At 46.9% G+C, this 17,065-nt stretch overlaps 1 protein-coding gene and 1 long non-coding RNA gene across 2 annotated transcripts in view; both read right to left on the reverse strand.

Annotated features, from left to right (window-relative positions):
• The window catches only part of LOC128802981 (transcription factor 4-like), a gene marked incomplete at its 5' end in the record, with an annotated part of 30,010 nt that overhangs the window by 1,623 nt on the left and 11,322 nt on the right, over positions 1-17,065 (reverse strand). Inside the window, 4 exons of the mRNA XM_053969546.1 lie at positions 3,485-3,714; positions 5,187-5,349; positions 6,066-6,201; positions 11,622-11,807. Coding sequence (XP_053825521.1) covers positions 3,485-3,714; positions 5,187-5,349; positions 6,066-6,201; positions 11,622-11,807 — 715 coding nt within the window. The remainder of the gene's footprint in view (positions 1-3,484; positions 3,715-5,186; positions 5,350-6,065; positions 6,202-11,621; positions 11,808-17,065) is intronic.
• Positions 4,100-4,759, reverse strand: LOC128802982 (uncharacterized). Its single transcript, XR_008435610.1, has 3 exons — positions 4,623-4,759; positions 4,220-4,521; positions 4,100-4,146 (listed from the first exon to the last, which is right to left on the reverse strand). It is a non-coding gene; the product is annotated as an uncharacterized LOC128802982 (long non-coding RNA).

A 17,065-nucleotide genomic window follows, 5' to 3' on the forward strand; every position in this document is an offset into this window, starting at 1 on the left:
GGAGAACGAGAAAAATTTTGGCGAAGAAATTCCATGAAGAACGTCAAAAATTCCGCGGAGAAATTCCATGGAGAACGTCCAAAATTCCATGGAGAAATTCCATGGAGAACGTCAAAAATTCCATGGAGAACGTCAAAATTTGGCGGAGAAATTCCATGGAGAAGGTCAAAAATTCCATGGAGAAATTCCATGGAGAACGTCAAAAATTCCGTGGAGAACGTCCATGGGGAACGTCCAAAATTCCATGGAGAAATTCCATGGAGAACGTCCAAAATATGGCGGAGAAATTCCATGGAGAACGTCAAAAATTCAGTGGAGAAATTCCATGGAGAACGTCAAAAATTCCGCGGAGAACGACAAAAATTTGGCGGAGAAATTCCACGGAGAACGTCAAAAATTCCATGGAGAAATTCCATGGAGAACGTCAAAAATTCCATGGAGAAATTCCATGGAGAACGTCAAAAATTCCATGGAGAAATTCCATGGAGAACGTCAAAAATTCCGCGGAGAAATTCCATGGAGAACATAAAAAATTCCATGGAGAAATTCCATGGAGAACGTCAAAAATTCCGCGGAGAACGTCAAAAATTCCATGGAGAAATTCCATGGAGAAGGTCAAAAATTCCGCGGAGAAATTCCATGGAGAAGGTCAAAAATTCCATGGAGAAATTCCATGGGGAACGTCAAAAATTCCATGGAGAAATTCCATGGAGAACGTCAAAAATTCCGCGGAGAAATTCCATGGAGAACGTCAAAAATTCCATGGAGAAATTCCATGGAGAACGTCCAAAATTCCATGGAGAAATTCCATGGAGAAGGTCAAAAATTCCGCGGAGAACGTAAAAAATTTGGCGGAGAAATTCCATGGGGAACGTCAAAAATTCCATGGAGAAATTCCATGGAGAACGTCCAAAATTCCATGGAGAAATTCCATGGAGAAGGTCAAAAATTCCGCGGAGAACGTAAAAAATTTGGCGGAGAAATTCCATGGAGAAGGTCAAAAAATCCATGGAGAACGTCCATGGAGAACGTCAAAAAATCCATGGAGAAATTCCATGCAGAACGTCAAAAATTCCGCGGAGAAATTCCACGGAGAACGTCAAAAAACCCGTGGAGAAATTCCATGGAGAAGGTCAAAAATTCCATGGAAAAATTCCATGGAGAACGTCAAAAATTCCATGGAGAACGTCAAAATTTCGTGGAGAAATTCCATGGAGAAGGTCAAAAAATCCATGGAGAACGTCCATGGAGAACGTCCAAAATTCCATGGAGAACATCAAAAATTCCATGGAGAAATTCCATGGAGAACGTCAAAAATTCCATGGAGAACGTCAAAATTTGGCGGAGAAATTCCACGGAGAACGTCAAAAATTCCATGGAGAAATTCCATGGAGAACGTCAAAAATTCCATGGAGAACGTCAAAAATTCCATGGAGAAATTCCATGGAGAACATAAAAAATTCCATGGAGAAATTCCATGGAGAACGTCAAAAAACCCGCGGAGAAATTCCATGGAGAACGTCATGGAGGACATCATGAGGAACATCATGAGGACCATCATGGAGGACATTATGGAGATCTACCATGAAGAACTTCATGAGGAACTTCATGAGGAACATCATGAAGAACTTCATGAAGAACATCATGAAGAACATCATGAGGAACATCATGAAGAACATTATGGAGATCTACCATGAAGAACATCATGAGGAACATCATGGAGAACTTCCATGAAGAACTTGGAAGATCTTCATGAGGAACATCATGAAGATCTACCATGGAGAACATCATGGTGACCATCATGAGGAACACCATGAAGAACTTCATGAAGAACATCATGAGGACCATCATGAGGAACATCATGAGGAACATCGTGAAGAACATCATGAAGAACTTCATGAAGAACTTCATGAAGAACATCATGAGGAACTTCATGAAGAACATAATGAGGAACATCATGAGGAACATCATGGAGAACTTCATGAAGAACATCATGGAGATCTACCATGGAGAACATCATGGTGACCATCATGAAGAACATCATGGTGACCATCATGAGGAACATCATGGAGAACATCATGGAGAACATCATGAAGAACACCATGAAGAACATCAAGAACTTCATGGAGAACATCATGAGGACCATCATGAAGAACATCATGGTGACCATCATGAAGAACATCATGGTGAACATCATGGAGAACATCATGGTGACCATCATGAAGAACATCATGAGGAACATCATGGAGAACATCATGAAGAACATCATGATGACCATCATGAAGAACATCATGAAGAACATCGTGAAGAACATCATGAAGAACATCATGGTGACCATCATGAGGAACATCATGAGGAACATCGTGAAGAACATCATGAGGAACATCATGGAGAACACCATGGAGAACATCATGAAGAACATCATGGAGATCTACCATGAGGAACATCATGGAGAACACCATGGAGAACATCATGGAGAACATCATGAAGAACATCATGATGACCATCATGAAGAACATCATGAGGAACACCATGAAGAACTTAATGAAGAATTTCATGGAGAACATCATGGAGAACATTATGGAGATCTACCATGAGGAACATCATGGAGAACACCATGGAGAACATCATGGAGAACACCATGAGGAACATCATGGAGATCTACCATGGAGAACATCATGAGGAACATCATGAAGAACATCATGGAGAACATCATGAAGAACATCACGGAGATCTACCATGAAGAACATCATGAGGAACATCATGGAGAACATCATGAAGAACATCATGGAGATCTACCATGAGGAACATCATGGAGAACACCATGGAGAACATCATGAGGAACATCATGAAGAACATCATGGTGACCATCATGAAGAACATCATGGTGACCATCATGAGGAACATCATGAGGAACGTCGTGAAGAACATCATGAAGAACATCATGGAGATCTACCATGAAGAACATCATGAGGAACATCATGAGGAACACCATGAGGAACATCATGGAGATCTACCATGAAGAACATCATGAGGAACATCATGGAGAACACCATGAGGAACATCATGAGGAACATCATGAAGAACATCATGAGGACCATCATGGAGAACATCATGAAGAACATTATGGTGACCATCATGAAGAACATCATGAGGACCATCATGAAGAACATCATGAGGAACATCATGGAGATCTACCATGAGGAACATCATGAAGATCTATCATGAAGAACATCATGGTGACCATCATGAAGAACATCATGAAGAACATCATGAAGATCTACCATGAGGAACATCATGGTGACCATCATGAAGAACATCATGGTGACCATCATGGAGATCTACCATGAGGAACATCATGAGGAACATCATGAACAACATCATGAAGATCATTATGAAGATCTACCATGATGACCATCACAAAGCCCATCACGACCACCCCCAACCCCACCAGCAGAAGACCTCAAACCACCGATCCACCAACCTCGGACCTGCTGCTCCAAGCTGAGGATGACGGCCACCGCTTGGTGGAGAATGAGCAGCTTGGTTTGAGGTTTGTCACTTTTGAGGTGGAGTTGGACCATGCGACCGAGCTCCTTGAAGGCCTCGTTGATGTCCCTGACGCGGAGCCGTTCCCGGGCGTTGTTGGCCATGCGACGTTCCTTCTCCCGCTCCGCTTTCTGCTCCGGCGTCAGGTCCTCGTCGTCGTTATTGCTGCCCAAGGAGATGGAGGAGAAGGAGAAGAGGACCTTCAAATTGGGTTGTCCATGGGGATGGTGGGGGGAATGGTGGAGAAGTTACGTGGAGAATGTCCATGGAGAACTTCGTGGTGGAATTCCATAAAGGACGTCCATGGAGAACTTCATGGAAAACATCATGGTGGACTTCCATGGAGAACTTCATGGAGAACTTCATGGAGAACATCATGGTGGACTTCCATAAAGGACGTCCATGGAGAACTTCATGGAGAACTTCATGGAGAACATCATGGTGGACTTCCATAAAGGACGTCCATGGAGAACATCATGGTGGACTTCCATAATGACGTCCATGGAGAACTTCATGGAGAACATCATGGTGGACTTCCATAAAGGACGTCCATGGAGAACATCATGGTGGACTTCCATAAAGGACGTCCATGGAGAACTTCATGGAGAACTTCATGAAGATCTTCATGGAGAACATCATGGAGATCTTCATGGAGATCTTCATGGAGAACGTCCATGAAGAACATCATGGTGGACTTCCATAAAGGACGTCCATGGAGAACATCATGGAGAACGTCCATGGAGAACTTCATGGAGAACATCATGGTGGACTTCCATAAAGGACGTCCATGGAGAATATCGTGGTGGACTTCCATAAAGGACGTCCATGGAGAACATGGTGGTGGACTTCCATAAAGGACGTCCATGGAGAACATCATGGTGGACTTCCATAAAGGACGTCCATGGAGAACTCCATGGAGAACATCATGGTGGACTTCCATAAAGGACGTCCATGGAGAACTCCATGGAGAACCTCCATGGAGAACATCCTGGTGGACTTCCATAAAGGATGTTCATGGAGAACATCATGGAGAAACGTCCATGGAGAACATCATGGAGAAGTCCATGGAGAACTTCATGGAGAACATCATGGTGGACTTCCATAAAGGACGTCCATGGAGAACTTCATGGAAAACATCATGGTGGACTTCCATAAAGGACGTCCATGGAGAACTCCATGGAGAACATCATGGTGGACTTCCATAAAGGACGTCCATGGAGAACTCCATGGAGAACCTCCATGGAGAACATCCTGGTGGACTTCCATAAAGGATGTTCATGGAGAACATCATGGAGAAACGTCCATGGAGAACATCATGGAGAAGTCCATGGAGAACTTCATGGAGAACATCATGGTGGACTTCCATAAAGGACGTCCATGGAGAACATCATGAAGAACTTCATGGAGAACATCATGGTGGACTTCCATAAATGACGTCCATGGAGAACTTCCATGGAGGAAACTTGGACATGAAGTCCTCCATGAAGTTCTCCATGGAAGTCCACCATGAAACTCCACCACCAACTCCATGAAGAACATCACCAATTCCACGGAGACCATCCTGGTGGCCTCTCCATGGTGACCATCCCAGGAGAGGACAATTTGCCCGCTCGTTGTCCCCTCTTTTTCCCCGTTACCTAGATCTTGACCTAGTTATGGACTTGATCTCCTTCTTCTCCTCGTCCAACTTCTTCTCCTCGCCGCTCTTGCTCTCCTGCAAGTTCTCGTCGCCTTCGTCGTCCGATTTGATCTCCGAGCTGCCCGAGGACACGCTTTGACCTTGGAGCGTGGTGGCAATTCCTGAAGAAGAAGAACCCAAGAGGTCCACCTTGGACATCTCCAGGTGGACCTCCAAAAAAAAACCTTCAAGTTCTTTGGTGGACCTTCTCCAAAGTTCTCCACCCACCCACCACCACTTCCAGAGGTCCCAAAGACCCCAAATTTTTCGCATGGACCTCTGAGCTCCATAACTTTGTTTCTCCAACCTCCATCCCACCAAAGGTCCTCCAATCCCAAAGTTCTTTGGTGGACCTTCTCCAATGTTCTCCACCCACCCACGACCACTTCCAGAGGTCCTAAAGACCCCAAATTTTTGGCATGGACACCTGAGGTCCATAACTTTGTTTCTCCAACCTCCATCCCACCAAAGGTCCTCACATCCCAAAGTTCTTTGGTGGACCTTCTCCAATGTTCTCCACCCAACCACGACCATTCCAGAGGTCCTAAAGACCTCAAATTTTTGGCATGGACACCTGAGGTCCATCACTTTGTTTCTCCAAGCTCCATCCCACCAAAGGTCCTCACATCCCAAAGTTCTTTGGTGGACCTTCTCCAAAGTTCTCCACCCAACCACGACCATACCAGAGGTCCCAAAGACCCCAAATTTTTGGCATGGACACCTGAGGTCCATAACTTTGTTTCTCCAAGCTCCATCCCACCAGGACCATCTCAGAAGGTCCTCAAATCCCAAAAGGTTTTGGCTTGAGGGAACATCTGGAGAACTTTGGGTTCCTCACCCCTGTAGGGATCCTGGGGCGGGTTCAGCTCCGGGGACGTGGCCGACGGCACCGGCAGCGTCGGCACCGGCACCTGGTTGGGCACCAAGGAGTGGCCGGCGCGGATGGAGACGCCGTCGTCGCGGTGAGCTCCGACCTGCGGGGTTGGGAGACGGCGGTGAGAAATCCTAAATCCCGAAATCCCCGCAAAAAATCCCAAATTCTGGGGAAAAAAAAAAACCCAAATCCCAAAAATCCCAAAATCTCAAAATCCTAAATCCCAAAAATCCCAAATCTGACCAGGAGTCGATCCCGGCACCGTAACCGACGACCATGACGCCATTTTGGATGATCCCAAACCGTGAAACCCCAAAAACCCCAAAAACCCCAAAATCCCAAAATCCTAAAACCCCAAAACCCCAAAATATTGAAATCCCAAATCCTAAAATCCCAAAATCTCAAAATCCTAAATCCAAAAATCCCAAATCTCACCGGGAGTCGATCGAAGACGATCCCGGCGCCGTAACCGACGACCGTGACGCCATTTTGGATGATGCCAAACCGTGAAACCCCAAAAACCCCAAAAACCCCAAAATCCCAAAATCCCAAAATCCTAAAATCCCAAAATATCAAAATCTCAAATCCTAAAATCCCAAAATATCGAAATCCTAAACCCAAAAATCCCAAATCCCACCGGGAGTCGATCCCGGCACCGTAAGCGACGACCGCGCCGCCATTTTGAACGATCCCAAAAAAACCCCCAAATCAAAAACCCCCAAATCAAAACCCTACAAAACTCTCACCATGAGCCGATTGGAGAGGATCCCGGCGCCGTAACCGACGACCGCGCCGCCATTTTGGACGATCCCAAACACCAAAACCCCAAAAACCCCAAAACCCCAAAATCTCGAAATCCCAAATCCTACAATCCCAAAATCCCAAAATCTTGAAATCCCAAAATCTTCAAATCCCAAATCCTCAAAACCCAAAAATCCCAAATCTCACCGGGAGTCGATCAGAGTCAATCCTGGCGCCGTAACCGACGACCGCGCCGCCATTTTGAACGATCCCAAACGCCAAAACCCCAAAACCCAAAAACCCCAAAAACCCCAAACCCCAAATCCTAAAAATCCCAAAATCCCAAAATCCCAAATCCTAAAATCCCAAAATCCCAAAATCTCGAAATCCCAAATCCTAAAATCCCAAATCTCACCGGGAGTCGATCCCGGTGCCGTAACCGACAACCGCGCCGCCATTTTGAACGATCCCAAACGCCAAAACCCCAAAAACCCCAAAACCCCAAAATCTTGAAATCCCAAATCCTAAAATCCCAAAATCCCCAAATCTTGAAATCCCAAATCCTAAAATCCCAAATCCTAAAATCCCAAATCTCACCGGGAGTCGATCCCGGCGCCGTAACCAACGACCCGCGCCGCCATTTTGGACGATCCCAAACACCAAAACTCCAAAACCCAAAAACCCCAAAACCCAAAATCCCAAATCCCAAAATCTCGAAATCCTAAAATCCCAAATCCCAAAATCTCGAAATCCTAAAATCCTAAAATCCCAAAATCCCCAAATCCTAAAATCCCAAATCTGACCGGGAGTCGATCCCGGCGCCGTAACCGACGACCGCGCCGCCATTTTGAACGAACCCAAACGCCAAAACCCCAAAAACCCCAAAATCCCAAAATCCTAAAATCCCAAAATCCCAAATCCCAAAATCTCGAAATCCCAAATCCTAAAATCCCAAAATCCCAAAATATCGAAATCCCAAACCCCAAAAATCCCAAATCTGACCGGGAGTCGATCCCGGCGCCGTAACCGACGACCGCGCCGCCATTTTGGACGATCCCAAACACCAAAACCCCAAAAACCCCAAAATCCCAAAATCTCGAAATCCCAAAACCCAAATCCTAAAATCCCAAAATCCCAAAATCTCGAAATCCTAAACCCTAAAATCCCAAATCTCACCGGGAGTCGATCCCGGCGCCGTAACCGACGACCGCGCCGCCATTTTGAACGATCCCAAACGCCAAAACCCCAAACCCCCAAAAACCCCAAAATCCCAAAATCTCGAAATCCCAAATCCCAAAATCCCAAAATCTTGAAATCCCAAATCCTAAAATCCCAAAATATCGAAATCCTAAACCCAAAAATCCCAAATCTCACCGGGAGTCGATCCCGGCGCCGTAACCGACGACCGCGCCGCCATTTTGGACGATCCCAAACGCCAAAACCCCAAAAACCCCAAAACCCCAAAACCCAAAATCCCAAATCCCAAAATCTCGAAATCCCAAATCCTAAAATCCCAAATCCCAAAAATCCCAAAATCCCAAATCTCACCGGGAGTCGATCCCGGCGCCGTAAGCGACGACCGCGCCGCCATTTTGGACGATCCCTAATGCCAAAACCCCAAAACCCAAAAACCCCAAAAATCCAAAAACCCAAAATCCCAAATCCTAAAATCCCAAAATATTGAAATCCCAAAATCTTCAAATCCCAAATCCTCAAACCCCAAAAATCCCAAATCTCACCGGGAGTCGATCCCGGCGCCGTAACCGATGACCGCGCCGCCATTTTGAACGATCCCAAACGCCAAAACCCCAAAACCCAAAAACCCCAAAAACCCAAAACCCAAAAACCCCAAAATATTGAAATCCCAAATCCTAAAATCCCAAAATCTCGAAATCCCAAACCCAAAAATCCCAAATCTCACCGGGAGTTGATCGGAGACAATCCCGGCGCCGTAACCGACGACCGCGCCGCCATTTTGAACGATCCCAAATGCCAAAACCCCAAAACTCCAAAAACCCCAAAATCCCAAAATCCTAAAATCCCAAAATATCAAAATCCCAAATCCTAAAATCCCAAAATATCGAAATCCTAAACCCCAAAAATCCCAAATCTCACCGGGAGTCGATCCCGGCGCCGTAAGCGACAACCGCGCCGCCATTTTGAACAATCCCAAAGACCAAAACCCCAAAAACCCCAAAACCCCAAAATCTTGAAATCCCAAATCCCAAAATCCCAAAATCTTGAAATCCTAAATCCTAAAATCCCAAAATCCCCAAATCCTAAAATCCCAAATCTCACCGGGAGTCGATCCCGGCGCCGTAACCGACGACCGCGCCGCCATTTTGAACGATCCCAAACGCCAAAACTCCAAAACTCCAAAAACCCCAAAATCCCAAAACCCAAAAACCCGAAAAACCCCAAAATATTGAAATCCCAAATCCCAAAATCCCAAAATCTCGAAATCCCAAACCCAAAAATCCCAAATCTCACCGGGAGTTGATCGGAGACAATCCCGGCGCCGTAACCGACGACCGCGCCGCCATTTTGAACGATCCCAAATGCCAAAACCCCAAAACCCCAAAATCTCAAAATCCCAAAATCGCCAAATCTCGAAATCCCAAATCCTAAAATCCCAAAATCCCAAAATATCGAAATCCCAAATCCCAAAATCCCAAATCTCACCGGGAGTCGATCCCGGCGCCGTAACCGACGACCGCGCCGCCATTTTGAACGATCCCAAACGCCAAAACCCCAAAAACCCCAAATCCCAAATCTTAAAAACCCAAAAATTCCAAAATCTTGAAATCCCAAATCCTAAAATCCCAAAATCCCAAATCCTAAAATCCCAAATCTCATCGGGAGTCGATCCCGGCGCCGTAACCGACGACCGCGCCGCCATTTTGGACGATCCCAAACGCCAAAACCCCAAAACTCCAAAAACCCCCAAATCCCAAAATCTTGAAATCCTAAATCCTAAAATCCCAAAATCCCAAAATATCGAAATCCCAAATCCTAAAATCCCAAATCTCACCGGGAGTCGATCCCGGCGCCGTAACCGACGGCCGCGCCGCCATTTTGAACGATCCCAAACGCCAAAACCCCAAAACCCAAAAACCCCAAAACCCAAAAACCCCAAAATCCCAAATCCTAAAATCCCAAAATATTGAAATCCTAAAATCCCAAAATCCCCAAATCCTAAAATCCCAAATCTCACCGGGAGTCGATCCCGGCGCCGTAACCGACGACCGCGCCGCCATTTTGAACGATCCCAAATGCCAAAACCCCAAAACCCCAAAAACCCCAAAATCCCAAAATCGCCAAATCTTGAAATCCCAAATCCTAAAATCCCAAAATCCTAAAATATCGAAATCCCAAATCCTAAAATCCCAAATCTCACCGGGAGTCGATCCCGGCGCCGTAACCGACAACCACGCCGCCATTTTGGACGATCCCAAACGCCAAAACCCCAAAACCCCAAAACCCCAAAATCTCGAAATCCCAAAATCCTAAAATCCCAAAATATCAAAATCTCAAAATCCCAAATCCTAAAATCCCAAAATTCCAAAAATGTTGAAATCCCAAATCCTAAAATCCCAAATCTCACCGGGAGTCGATCTCGGCGCCGTAACCGACGACCGTGCCGCCATTTTGAACGATCCCAAACGCCAAAACCCCAAAACCCAAAAACCCCAAAATCCCCAAATCCTAAAACCCCAAAACCCCAAAATATTGAAATCCCAAATCCCAAAATCCCAAAATCTCGAAATCCTAAAATCCCAAAATCCCCAAATCCTAAAATCCCAAATCTGACCGGGAGTCGATCCCGGCGCCGTAACCGACGACCGCGCCGCCATTTTGAACGATCCCAAAAAAACCCCCAAAACCCCAAAAACCCCCAAACCAAAACCCTACAAAACTCTCACCATGAGCCGATTGGAGAGGATCCCGGCGCCGTAACCGACGACCGCGCCACCATTTTGGACGATCCCAAACGCCAAAACCCGAAAACCCCAAAAACCCCAAAATCGCAAAATCCCAAAATCGCCAAATCTCAAAATCCCAAATCCTAAAATCCCAAAATCTCAAAATCCTAAATCCTCAAAACCCCGAAATCCCAAATCTCACCGGGAGTTGATTGCGGACGATCCCGGCGCCGTAACCAATGGCTGTGCCGCCATTTTGGATGATCCCAAACGCCAAAACCCCAAAAACCCCAAAACCCCAAAATCGCAAAATCCCAAAATTGCCAAATCTCAAAATCCCAAATCCTAAAATCCCAAATCCCAAAATCTCGAAATCCCAAACCCCAAAAATCCCAAATCTCACCGGGAGTCGATCCCGGCGCCGTAACCGACGACCGCGCCGCCATTTTGAACGATCCCAAATGCCAAAACCCCAAAACCCCAAAAACCCCAAAATCCCAAATCCTAAAACCCCAAAATATTGAAATCCTAAAAACCCAAAATCCCAAAAATGTTGAAATCCCAAATCCCAGAAATCCCAAATCTCACCGGGAGTCGATCCCGGCGCCGTAACCGACGACTGCGCCGCCATTTTGAACGATCCCAAACGCCAAAACCCAAAACCCCAAAAACCCCAAAATCCCAAAATCGCCAAATCTCGAAATCCCAAATCCTAAAATCCCAAATCCCAAAAATCCCAAAATCCCAAATCCCAAAACCGGGAGTCGATCCCGGCGCCGTAACCGACGACCGCGCCGCCATTTTGAACGATCCCAAACGCCAAAACCCCCAAATCCAAACCCTACAAAACTCTCACCATGAGCCGATTGGAGAGGATCCCGGCGCCGTAACCGGCCAAGCCGGCCATGGCGCCGTTGTGCGCCGCGGCGCCGATGATGCCGTGCACGTCGCCGGCCGCCATCGCCGGCGCCGCGCCCACGGCGTGGTTGCGCAGGACGTGGATGGCGTCGTCCAAGCGCTCCAGGCGATCCTCGATGCGGCTCTGCGGCAAAGGGGGGAAAACGCCGAGGCGGCTTTTGGGGTTTTTTCGGTTGGCTTTTGGGGTCGGGTTCGATCTTTGGGGTCCTTTTGGGGTCAGGTTGGGTCGTTTTGGGGTTGGGTTTGATCTTTGGGGTCATTTCGGGGTCGGGTTCAATTTTTGGGGTCGTTTCGGGGTCGGGTTCAATCTTTAGGGTCCTTTTGGGGTCAGGTTCGATCTTTGGGGTCTTCTTAGGGTCAGGTTCGATCTTTGGGGTCTTTTTGGGGTCGCGTTCGATCTTTGGGGTCGTTTCGGGGTCGTTTTGGGGTCAGGTTCGATCATTGGGTTCATTTTGGGGTCAAGTTCAATCTTTGGGGTTCCTTTTGGTTTCGTGTTCAATCTTTGGGTTCCTTTTGGGGTCGGGATCGGAAATTTTGGGGTCGTGTTCGATCTCTGGGGTCGTTTTGGGGTCGGGTTCAATCTTTGGGGTGGGGTTCAGTCTTTGGGGTCGTTTTGGGGTCGGGTTCAATCTTTTGGGGTCGTTTCGGGGTTGGATTCGATCTTTGGGGTTGTTTCGGGGTCGTTTCGGGGTCAGGTTTGATCTTTGGGTTCGTTGGGTTTTGTTTTGGGGTTGGGTCCTTTTGGGGTCAGTTTCAATCTTTGGGGTCTTTTTGGGGTTGGGTTCAATCTTTGGGGTCGTTTTGGGGTCGGGTTCAATCTTTGGGGTCGTTTCGGGGTCGGGTTCAATCTTTGGGTTCCTTTTGGGGTCGGGTTCAATCTTTGGGGTCCTTTTGGGGTCAAGTTGGGTCCTTTTGGGGTCAGTTTCAATCTTTGGGGTCGGGTTCAATCTTTGGGGTCGTTTCGGGGTCGGGTTCAATCTTTGGGTTCCTTTTGGGGTCGCGTTCAATCTTTGGGGTCGTTTTGGGGTCGCGTTCGATCTTTGGGGTCGTTTCGGGGTCGGATTTGATCTTTGGGTTCCTTTTGGGGTCGGGTTCAATCTTTGGGGTCGTTTCGGGGTCGGGTTCGATCTTTGGGGTCGTTTCGGGGTCGGGTTCGATCCTTGGGTTCCTTTTAGGGTCGGGTTCGATCTTTGGGGTCATTTCGGGGTCGTTTCGGGGTCGGGTTCGATCTTTGGGTTCCTTTTAGGGTCGGGTTCGATCTTTGGGTTCCTTTTGGGGTCGGGTTCGATCCTTGGGTTCCTTTTAGGGTCGGGTTCGATCTTTGGGGTCGTTTCGGGGTCGTTTCGGGGTCGGGTTCGATCTTTGGGTTCCTTTTGGGGTCGGGTTCAATCTTTGGGGTCGTTTCGGGGTCGCGTTCGATCTTTGGGGTCGTTTCGGGGTCGGGTTCAATCTTTGGGGTCCTTTTGGGGTCAGGTTCAATCTTTGGGGTCGTTTCGGGGTCGGGTTCAATCTTTGGGGTCGTTTTGGGGTCAGGTTCGATCTTTGGGGTCTTTTTAGGGTCAGGTTCGATCTTTGGGGTCTTTTTGGGGTCGCGTTCGATCTTTGGGGTCGTTTCGGGGTCGTTTTGGGGTCAGGTTCGATCGTTGGGTTCATTTTGGGGTCAAGTTCAATCTTTGGGGTTCCTTTTGGTTTCGTGTTCGATCTTTGGGTTCCTTTTGGGGTCGTGTTCGATCTTTGGGGTCGTTTTGGGGTCGGGTTCAATCTTTGGGGTCGGGTTCAGTCTTTGGGGTCGTTTTGGGGTCGGGTTCAATCTTTTGGGGTCGTTTCGGGGTTGGATTCGATCTTTGGGGTTGTTTCGGGGTCGTTTCGGGGTCGGGTTCGATCTTTGGGTTTGTTGGGTTTTGTTTTGGGGTTGGGTCCTTTTGGGGTCAAGTTGGGTCCTTTTGGGGTCAGTTTCAATCTTTGGGGTCTTTTTGGGGTCAGGTTCAATCTTTGGGGTCTTTTTGGGGTCAGGTTCAATCTTTGGGGTCGTTTCGGGGTCGCGTTCGATCTTTGGGGTCGTTTCAGGGTCGGGTTCAATCTTTGGGGTCGTTTTGGGGTCAGGTTCAATCTTTGGGGTCGTTTTGGGTTCGGGTTCGATCTTTGGGGTCGTTTCGGGGTCGGGTTCAATCGTTGGGTTTTGTTTTGGGGTTCGGTCCTTTTGGGGTCAAGTTGGGTCCTTTTGGGGTCAGTTTCAATCTTTGGGGTCTTTTTGGGGTCAGGTTCAATCTTTGGGGTCTTTTTGGGGTCAGGTTCGATCTTTGGGTTCCTTTTGGGGTCAGGGTCGATCTTTGGGGTCGTTTCGGGGTCGGGTTCAATCTTTGGGGTCATTTCGGGGTCGGGTTTGATCTTTGGGGTCGTTTCGGGGTCGGGTTTGATCTTTGGGGTCCTTTTGGGGTCAGGTTCGATCTTTGGGGTCGTTTCGGGGTCAGGTTTGATCTTTGGGTTCCTTTTGGGGTTGTGTTCAATTGTTGGGGTCGTTTCGGGGTCGGGTTTGATCGTTGGGTTTTGTTTTGGGGTTGGGTCCTTTTGGGGTCAAGTTGGGTCCTTTTGGGGTCAGTTTCAATCTTTGGGTTCATTTTGGGGTCGGGCTCAATCTTTGGGTTCATTTCAGGGTCGCATTCAATGTTTTGGGGTCGTTTCGGCGTCGGGTTCGATCTTTGGGGTATTTTGGGGTCGGGTTCAATCGTTGGGTTCGTTTTGGGGTCACTTTGGGTCCTTTTGGGGTCAAGTTGGGTCCTTTCGGGGTCGGGTTTGATCTTTGGGGTCGTTTTGGGGTAAGGTTCGATCTTTGGGGTCATTTCAGGGTCGTTTTGGGGTCAGGTTTGATCTTTGGGGTCGTTTCGGGGTCAGGTTCGATCTTTGGGGTCGTTTCGGGGTCAGGTTCAATCTTTGGGGTCGTTTCGGGTTCAGGTTTGATCTTTGGGGTCGTTTCGGGGTCGGATTTGATCTTTGGGTTCCTTTTGGGGTCGGGTTCAATCTTTGGGGTCGTTTCGGGGTCGGGTTCAAACTTTGGGGTCGTTTCGGGGTCGGGTTCGATCTTTGGGTTCCTTTTAGGGTCGGGTTCGATCTTTGGGGTCGTTTCGGGGTCGTTTCGGGGTCGGGTTCAATCTTTGGGGTCGTTTTGGGGTCGGGTTTGATCTTTGGGGTCATTTTGGGGTCGGGTTCAATCTTTGGGTTTCTTTTGGGGTCGGGTTTGATCTTTGGGGTCATTTCGGGGTCGTTTCGGGGTCGGGTTCGATCTTTGGGTTCCTTTTGGGGTCGGGTTCGATCGTTGGGTTTTGTTTTGGGGTTGGGTCCTTTTGGGGTCGTTTTGGGTCCTTTTAGGGTTTTGGGTTGAATCCAATGGGGGAAATCTCCATCAAAATGGTGCCGAAATGAATAATTAATGAGCGGCTCATGAATAATTCATGAACACCTAATAGATCATTAATGAACGTGAATTAATTAATGAGGGTGGGGCTAATTAAGGCGCTCCAAACCCAACGACTTCCTCCTTTTCCAATGGAGGAAAACGCCATAAAAACGACCCGAAAATGAATAATTAATGAGCGGCTCATGAATAATTCATGAGCACCTAATAAATCCTTAATGAGCCTGAATTAATTAATGAGGGTGGGGCTAATTAAGACCTTCCAAACCCAACGACTTCCTCCTTTTCCAATGGGGAAATCTCCATAAAAAACGACCCGGAAACGAATAATTAATGAGCGGCTCATGAATAATTCATGAGGAAGCCGCGAACAACGACCGGGGACCTCATTAATTAATTATGAGGGCGCTAATTAAGCCGTTTAAAAGCCAATCAAGCCAACGACTCCCTGCTTATTCTAATGAGGGAAAATGCCGGAAAATGATGGCAAATTGAATAATTAATGAGCGGCTCATGAATAATTCATGAGCACTTAACAAATCATTAACGAGCGGGAATTTATTAATGAGGGTGGGGCTAATTAAGGCGCTCCAAACCCAACGACTTCCTCCTTTTCCAATGGGGGAAATCTCCATAAAAACGACCCGGAAATGAATAATTAATGAGCGGCTCATGAATAATTCACGAGCACCTAATAAATCATTAACGAGCGTGAATTAATTAATGAGGGTGGGGCTGATTAAGACCTTCCAAACCCAACGACTTCCTCCTTTTCCAATGGGGAAATCTCCATAAAAACGACCCGGAAATGAATAATTAATGAGCGGCTCATTAATAATTCATGAGCACCTAATAAATCATTAACGAGTGCGAATTAATTAATGAGGGTGGGGCTAATTAAGGCGCTCCAAACCCAACGACTTCCTCCTTTTCCAATGGAGGAAATCGCCATAAAAACGACCCGGAAACGAATAATTAATGAGCGGCTCATGAATAATTCATGAGCACCTAATAAATCAATAATGAGCGGGAATTAATTAATGAGGGTGGTGCTAATTAAGGCGCTCCAAACCCAACGACTTCCTCGTTTTCCAATGGGGAAATCTCCATAAAAACGACCCGAAAACGAATAATTAATGAGCGGCTCATGAATAATTCATGAGGAAGCCGTGAACAACCACCGGGGACCTCATTAATTAATTATGAGGGCGCTAATTAAGCCGTTTAAAAGCCAATCAAGCCAACGACTCCCTGCTTTACTAATGAGGGAAAATGCCGGAAAATGATGGCAAATTGAATAATTAATGAGCAGCTCATGAATAATTCATGAGCACCTAATAAATCATTAATGAGCATGAAGTAATTAATGAGGGTGGGGCTAATTAAGACGTTCCAAACCCAACGACTTCCTGCTTTTCTAATGAGGGAAAACGCCAGAAAAGAACGGCGAGGCGCATAATTAATGAGCAGCTCATGAATAATTCATGAGGAAGCCGCGAATAACGACCGGGGACCTCATTAATTAATTATGAGGGCGCTAATTAAGCCGTTTAAAAGCCAATCAAGCCAACGACTCCATGCTTTACTAATGAGGGAAAACGCCGGAAAACGACGGCGAGACGAATAATTAATGAGCGGCTCATGAATAATTCATGAGCACTTAACAAATCATTAACGAGCAGGAATTAATTAATGAGGGTGGGGCTAATTAAGACCTTCCAAACCCAACGACTTCCTGCTTTTCTAATGAGGGACAATGCCGGAAAATGACCCGAAAACGAATAATTAATGAGCAGCTCATTAATAATTCACGAGCACCTAAAAGATCATTAACGAGCATGAATTAATTAATGAGGGTGGGGCTAATTAAGACCTTCCAAACCCAACGACTTCCTGCTTTTCCAATGGAGGAAATCGCCATAAAAACGACCCGGAAATGAATAATTAATGAGCAGCTCATGAATAATTCA

The sequence above is a fragment of the Vidua macroura genome, unplaced genomic scaffold (assembly GCF_024509145.1).
Source record: "Vidua macroura isolate BioBank_ID:100142 unplaced genomic scaffold, ASM2450914v1 whyUn_scaffold_235, whole genome shotgun sequence".
Classification (NCBI taxonomy): Eukaryota; Metazoa; Chordata; class Aves; order Passeriformes; family Viduidae; genus Vidua; species Vidua macroura.